The sequence below is a fragment of the Chaetura pelagica genome, unplaced genomic scaffold (genome assembly GCF_000747805.2).
Source record: "Chaetura pelagica isolate M959 unplaced genomic scaffold, ChaPel_1.0 scaffold425, whole genome shotgun sequence".
Lineage (NCBI taxonomy): Eukaryota > Metazoa > Chordata > Aves > Apodiformes > Apodidae > Chaetura > Chaetura pelagica.
This window is the reverse complement of record NW_009953205.1, coordinates 1,497,861-1,505,920: the sequence shown is the minus strand read 5'-3', so window position 1 is coordinate 1,505,920 and position 8,060 is coordinate 1,497,861. Positions and strand designations below refer to the sequence as shown.

Sequence of the window (8,060 nt, the reverse complement as noted above, 5' to 3'; positions counted from 1 at the left end):
CTACATAAAAACCTTCTTCCATTTCACCATCATCAAATACATAAAAGGTTAAGGATTCTGATTTTAGGTATCGGTCTAAATCCGCATTCATTGGCACTTGAAAACACATATGGTCATCTATTTGTGGGTTGTTGCTGCTAGGAATGATGAGAGTATCATGGTCTTCAAAATCAAAGAACTTGTAGACAACATAAGAACTTGGCTGAAGATGTTTTTTTCGGGATTGTAGATTGTTACAACATTTTATTGTAATGTGGAGTACATTTAAATTGCCATCTGTTGAAGTGCTGACTTGGGCAGTTCTAAGTATCTGCTGCTTTCAATGAAAAAGAAGTTAAATTAAAAACATTAGAATACTTATGTTGGTGAACTCTAAGAACTACATAAATAGAAAAAGTAACTGATTATTTCAATGACACTCCAGCTACTGTTTAATTTTCTAAGTAAAAATGTTACTTTTCTATAAATTCAAGGACATCTCTTGGGTTGCTCGTATAAGGAAATTAGAGGTTAATCCTTTCAGGTCTGTGACTGTTTGCTTTATTCTTCTCAAGTTTTATGATCTACTTGTCATTTGATTATCCACAAAGCAGTGAAGATCATAGTTTTAAGAGTGATTAATATCTAGTGCCAATTTAAAGTTAAGGATTCTGATCTTGGCAGCTATTCAGTGTCAAGCAATTTTTACAGCTGTTTTCCTTTTTGTACTTTTCAATAACTAAAATCACACTGCAGATGCCTCCAAAATCTTTATCTGCATAAACAATTCACAAACATTAGAAACGAGTGTGTGAAGAGTAATAATAAATGTTTGAATTAAATAAAAATCCCTCAGTGAAATAGTATTTTTTAATGATCTCTCAGCACGGCTTGTACATACAGTGGAACCTATCGTTGGGAAACTGGGAAATTCATTTTAATAAAAATTAAAGAAGAAAACAAATAACATAACTATCTTAAATTAGTAATCCCCCTCTATATTGGTCTCAAAAGACTCTCCTTTTTTATTGTATTATGTTACAGCTATTTTCACTAATTATACACAATTATCTTGCTTGTGGAAGGCAGAGTTCTGTCATTTGCATATGGGGAAACGTATTGACTTGATTTTGTGTGATAAAACTTTAAATATTTTGATTAAATAATCCACACCAAAATAGTTATTGAGAAAACCAAACATGGCAGCTTACGTCCTTAAGTATGCAAGCTCAAGACTACTATTTCTGGCTACATACAGAAACAGAGAAAAAGTTATAGTAGTTTTTGTACAATTCATGCTTTCATGATGTCTGCCATTTTACAGGACAGGTAATTTTATGTGTATGTAAGCTTAAATTTTGGAAGATACAACCAAAGCTACTTTTGCAGCTGCAGATTGACAGAAATCTTAACATAATGTAACCATCTGCTGTGTCTTAAGATGACTTTCAGTTTCTGTTATGAAGCATTTCTGAAAACTGCAGTGTTTCAAGCAGTTCTGAAGAAGCTGTTCTTAATTTCTGCCATTTTTCCTATTTTATTTTCTCCCAGTAAAAGCAGTATATTTCCATTGCCATGCTTGAATTTGCCATTTTACAATTACAGCAAAACACCTTGTTCCACATGCTTTATATTTCAACTGTGTTTGTATTGGTAACATAGCTAAAAATAAAAAGAAAAAATAAAGAAAACTAAATAACAGGTTGTGGAATTTAACAACAGCCAGATTTTGTCAGTTAGTTAAAACTACCTTTGATTCTTTTAAAAATCAGACTTAAAGCAAATGTTAGTGTTATCAAATATGAAGGTATTCTGAAAATGCTTCCACTGACCTTTAATAGCATTCATGCACTAAACATACTTCTCATATTACATAATGGAGTACAGTGAGATTCTAGTATAATATAAATTTACACTCTGAAATAATAAACTGCAGTAACTTGAACTACTTGAGAGAAAAAAATTGTCCATTAAAAACTCTGAAGTCTTTTAATTTATACATTTCAACCCGATTGCTCTTACTTCTTAGACAACTCTAAGACATTAAAAAATCTTTTATTTTTCTGTCTGTGATCCTTATTTAAACATGGTGATGCAATTAATATTATTATAAGAATTCTGATCATTATCAAGCTAAAAAAAAATAAAAATAAAAATAATCTCAATCTTCTAATACTATAAGAACTTCGCGGCCTTTCTGAACCACTTCACATGTTACACACATCTCACACCCAGTTGGTTTAACATTCCTGAATATTGTACTAGAACATATTGTTAACAAAATTTGGCATTTACAGGTAAAGCAACTTAACTGTAATAACTTCAAATATTCAAGTGACAATGTCAGCAAAAATAAATAACTGAAGTTTGAGACTATCTTTTCAGGAATGCTAGAATGTAATTGGCTCTTTATCTCTTTATATGAAAAACATGTCCTTCAACTGCTTAAGATACTTCCCAGTTCAAGAACTTTTAACATTGTTAACCTTGAGCATACCAAGATTTGAAGCAATCTATTTCAACTGACAAAGTAATTTTTGAACAGCTCATTCTACCAAAACTATGAAGTGCAAACACAAACATACCTGGGATGGTTGCTCACTTTCCCTAAAATTGGCTGTTATATACCCAAGAGCTTTTGACCTCTCTTTGTAGAGAGTAATAGCTTGATCCATAGGAACTCGTAACCTGATCCAGTATTCTAAGGTGCCATAATTTCGAGTGTGTCCTTTGACTCCTGAGAAACATATAGATATGGGATTACATTTATCTTCTTTTGAACATTAAAATAACGTAAGTTAAAAGATAGGAAACATCACAAATCAAAGTTATCTTGTGGCTATGCATTATGACAGTTTATGACACAAGATGTACAGCTCATGTCACTAACAGAAACAACAACTAACTCTACATGTATGATAAAAACATGACCAAGTTTTCATATTGTCATCTGCAGTATTGCTATTCAAGCTATAGAGTCAAGTTCATTACTTCAGTCTCTTAAAGGACAGGTTTTTTTATGTCAGCATTTGGAAATGTCCCATAAAGTGGTGTGCAGTTTAAATTACTGGCAAAAATACCACTTTTGCTTATGGCTTACTAAACCAGATTTTTGACAAAAGCAGGCAGTTAGAGGTCTCTAAATACATTGATCTGACAAAATATTTCTAAAATTAAAAGTAGACAGCACAGAATACTAAGTACTTCTTAAAAAAGACTTGTCTAGGATATTTTAAAATTATCTTAAATCAATGATTTAAATTAAAAGGAAAAAAGCATTAAACAAACCACAATTAACATCTAAAGTAATTAAGTAAAATGAAAAAGAATAGCAGTCTTATTTTATCTTCTCTACAGTATTCATAGAGAAACTTTAACATATGAATAGTTCTACAATGCAATCAAGCACACTGCTCTACTAACTACTTTTCTCCATGTTGTTGTTGTATAATTTTGTTTAAATGAGACAAAGAATCACTTGCTATTTCAGACATGATTCTCCAATGTAATTTCCAGCATGTCACATACTTCTAACATCATGTACTTCAGGATCACTATATTAACACCAGCTTTGTCCTTAGCCATGATGGACAAAATTTGACCTCTCAGAGCTTTTCCACAACTGCCAGTAGCAACAGCAGAACATGCTGCACATCCAACAGGGCACATCACATTGTATAAACCTTTATAGTTTTTCTAAAATGGTAATAAAGTAATTGTTGGCCAAATACACATGACTTAAATGCCACCACACTGAATCAAACAGTATACTTGTTGAGATGTTAATTACCAACTAAATTTGCTGTGCTGCAGATCTTCCCATTGCGTTCCAAGATTTCGTGGAACTTCAGCTGACACACAGCAACTGTTTCATACTCTGTGCCATATGCATGATGAACTTCAAGTGTGATGGAGTTTTGCTGTATATAGTGCAAGAAGCAGTCGTCAGCCTGCACGAGGTACTGAGAAGTGAAGTCATAGGACGGAGTGCGCCCGAAAGCTACTGGGGTTGTCTGAAGCTCAAAGTCATAGAATGAGTAAGTACAAAAAGTAGCAGGTTCACGGTCACCAAAAGGCTGCATAGCTTCAGAAGACAAGATCACTTTGCTGATATGGATTTCAAAAAGGTTCTCTCCTCTTCCTAAATGTACAGTTTCATCAAATTCATCCACTGGCTCACTTGGCATTATTTCTGGTCTGGATTTATACGGTTTTGTACCATAGGCAATATCTCTTAGTTGGCCTGCAACAAATAAATTAGAGCTATAATCTGACCATGTTCTTTAAAAATCAAACATAATTAATGCGAGGAAAAAAGCAGAATTCAATTATAGTAACAATGTTACTTTCTTACAGGTGTTAGCAAAAAAAGATCATCTTTAAAAATCACATTTACTGCTCAATTAGCACACTGACAACAATCAACAATGGAGCTGCTTCAATATATATAAAAACAGACACAGGCCTCTAACAGTTAATAACAGATTACAAGGGAATTAACAAGCAAAAATTCAGAAGTCTTAAGCAATTAATACAGTAAGTATCACTATGCAAACGTAGCAGAGACTTAAGATTTTTGCTGACTTAAACTAAATTTGCCAAGAAAGATTACATCTAATTTTTAACCTCTGTAATACCTTCAGTGGACAGAACTATCATGAAATAATATACACGTTGCCCAGCCTCACAGGTGGTAAAAGGTGAACAAATCAAAATATATGTTTACAGAACTAGGACAAATCATCATGCAGTCCTTTAGCACATGGGAGAAGATAGTTATGACTTTGGGGTTTGTCACAGAACAACAATTTGACAACAAAAATTTGCAAGAAATAAAATAAAAAAAAATATATATACATTAAAGATACCTTCTAGTTTTCTGATGCGTGCAGCTCTAATATCAAGAAGGTGGACATACTTTTCTAGTTTTAATTCATAGTCTTTCTGTAGATTTTCCATCTTTTGTGTCACTGTTTCTACTTCAGTCTGAAAAAAAAAAAAAAGGCATATAAAGAGGACTTTTGAGGCTTGTCTGCACCAATGCTGTCCATGATTTTGGCTACAAATTAAAATACAGTTAGATTTGAGGAAAGATCATCCAGAGTACAAAAAGAGCAGCAATTCTTAATTCAGCAATCCAGCAATCAAATTTCAGCAGAATCTAAACATATTTTTAAAGAAATACAGACTGGCTGTTCTCTCAGGACAATGTTCCTCATAGTTTCTTTAATGATTTTGTTACTTTAAACTTATATTAATTGAATGAAAAGTCAAAATATGATCTGCAATAATCCAGCACAAGGGAGTAAAGGCAGCATTGTGGGAAAGGAAGTTTATTTAAGAATTATACTTAGTATTTTTCCTGTGAAGATCTGATAAGAGCACAGAGATAACCCCAGAAGGCATGTTTTGAGGGCTCTGATGAGAGTGAGCTAAAAGACTGAAGCTACAGTCACTTGGATCTCATGCTTTTTAAACAAAATTTTTAACAGCAGCAAATATGTTAGGTTACTTGTAAACAGACTGGCTCCATTGCTGAATTTTCAAATTTTATTACGACACATTCCAGAGCTACAAAAGTTAAAACACTTATCAGGTAACGTTCCACTGTGAGCAGAGTTTAGTACCTGGTAATCTCTGTTAATTTTGTGCTGCACAATTAGCATATTCCTTGTCTTTTCAAGTTCCTGCACTGTTTCCACATGTGTTAACTGCAGTTCCCGCAAGGCATGTTCTGAATCTTTAAGTTTATCCTCTTTTACTTTCTCCAAAAATGTAAGGTCCCCGTTCATCTGCTGCTTTTGAACCTGGAGCAAATTTGAAAAATTATCAGAACAAACTTTTGCAAAATATTTGGATGTATTTGTGCCTGGTTAAATACAATTCTGGAACAACAATATGACAGTAAGCATAACTTGGTAAATTTTGAGCATGTAACACAAAAATTAGGAATAAGGTACACCAGTCAGTGTCAGGATTGTATTCAGTGATGTTACCTCTTGATTACCAGGAAGCAATTAATACTTAGGGTATTCAGAAGCAATCAGTCTTGTCTACCCAATGAAAACACAAAACCCTTTGTGTATTTGGCTTTTTATAATTAATAACCCTTCTTCAGTGAACGTAAAAACCTGAATTTTTCTCAAGTTTACATTGTTCATGTTAATAATACTGGGGTATTTTAATTTTCATCTAGGGTTTGTGGTTTTTTTTTTAACTTTCTTTTTGTCATTAGCATTATCGAATTATCATTTCTATTTCAATAGCAGAAAATTACAGTAAGCACTTCCTCAAGAAAGGGGCACTAGCTAATATTACAGTATCAATATAAGGACCTAAAGAAAGGACATAGTTCAGGACCCTGAGGGATCCCAAGGACAGAACAGAGAAGGGTCTATATCCCCTCCCATCCCTTAATAAAAGTCAGGAGGGCAGGAAACCTGCCCATTCCTGCCCTTTTTCTTTCCTGTGCTCAAAGGTCTCAGACAGCTCCTGCTCCTTGTCTCCAGCTCACCAGAACTTCAAAGCCTATGGTACACTCCCAAAAATTGCAATATTAATAAACAATTGTTTTTTATAAACACATAGGAAGAACAAGATAGTGTGATAAGTTATTTAACTGAGAAAAAAAAAGTTTATAAAAAATGCTTGTAAATATGGCTTAGTTCACTTTGATGTTACACTGAATTATCTACGTAATGCTAGAATACATCCTGCCCATTGTTTCATCTTCCCTTCTGCTTCACTGTAATTGAAAAATGAGAAAATCACACACATAACTTGGGCTCATTGAATGTAAAGATTATTTTTTTTTCCAAACAAAACGATTCTGTGATTCCATGATTCTACTTAAAAGCATTGATTACTGATGTTTTGCTTTTAAAAAAAAAAAAAAAAAAAGAGGGAAAAAAAAAAGAATAAATGCAAAATATATGGGATCATAGAATAGTTTGGGTTGGAGGAGACTTTAAAGATTAATAAAATTCCACCCCCTCATGTGTTCATTCTTTGTAGATTACCTTTATATGCATGAGGGCCTCACTGAGTTCTGCTGCATCAATATTACCTTCCTGAAACAGAAATAATTAATGAAAAGGTGTTATCTGGTTATTTTGCTTGATACCATGAATAAACACTGTTGTTTTTTTTTATTATTTTACTTTTAAAAACTATTTGCACTACACACAAAACAGAGAATGGGGTTATTTGCTTATACTCTGAACAGAAAGAGTTCACCTTGGTCAAAATCTTCATGTGGTTTTTCAATTCATCTAGTTGTTGCTTATGCTCCAGGTAGCACAACTGCAGATCTTTGTTCTCTTGCATCAGCTTTTCCTTTTGTTCTTAACATAGACAAATAACAAAATATTCTACTTAATTCATCATAATTCTAAACATTATAAACTTGCTTTTTCATCTTAACTTCAATATGAAAACCTAATTTTAAAATGTAGAAACTAATTTATTTTAAAAGGGAACCTACAGCATCAGAAATACTCACTTTCTGTATTTCTAAATAGAAAGATATACCCAACTAAGTACAGCTTTCTGTTTTGGGGAGAGGGGGGAAGAGGGGAATCGAGAGGATATAAAACTGTCAATCTGTATAAGGTTACACAGACTTTACACAAATATCCACTAATGCACTTCTACATCCACCATGATTTCTCAGTACAACTTGAGAATAAACTTAAGGATTAGGTGAAGTAATTTATAACAACACTGGGGCTCCTATAGAACAAAAATACTCTTTTATTATCCTCCCCTGGCCAACGCTGTTTTTTCTTCATTTTTTACTGTGTTTTTTGCAAGTCCCAAAGTTATATTCGCATATCATGTACTTAAATACCATAAATTCGTATTTTAGGTCAGAATGATATAAATGTTGGCTGTCAACCTGACATGCAAGTATTACCCTTTCTAATCCCCATTGGCACTCTAGGGAGTTGACTGGTAAAACATAACATACTTAGTTGGGAATATATTTTACTGCTTTCAACAAAATAGTCCACAATATCTTTTTAATGCTGGAATCTCTTCTTCTGACCCTCAGGGCATGATGCACAACTTAGCTATTTTTA

The 8,060-nt window shown here is 33.2% G+C and overlaps 1 protein-coding gene across 1 annotated transcript in view; it reads right to left on the bottom strand.

Annotated features, from left to right (window-relative positions):
- The window catches only part of RPGRIP1L (RPGRIP1-like), a 54,189-nt gene that overhangs the window by 23,734 nt on the left and 22,395 nt on the right, over window positions 1-8,060 (bottom strand). The window contains exons 11-17 of the mRNA XM_009997472.1: window positions 7,216-7,322; window positions 6,999-7,049; window positions 5,607-5,786; window positions 4,848-4,965; window positions 3,770-4,222; window positions 2,565-2,716; window positions 3-316 (exon numbers count right to left, since the gene is read on the bottom strand). Of these exons, the coding sequence (XP_009995774.1) occupies window positions 3-316; window positions 2,565-2,716; window positions 3,770-4,222; window positions 4,848-4,965; window positions 5,607-5,786; window positions 6,999-7,049; window positions 7,216-7,322 (1,375 nt within the window). The remainder of the gene's footprint in view (window positions 1-2; window positions 317-2,564; window positions 2,717-3,769; window positions 4,223-4,847; window positions 4,966-5,606; window positions 5,787-6,998; window positions 7,050-7,215; window positions 7,323-8,060) is intronic.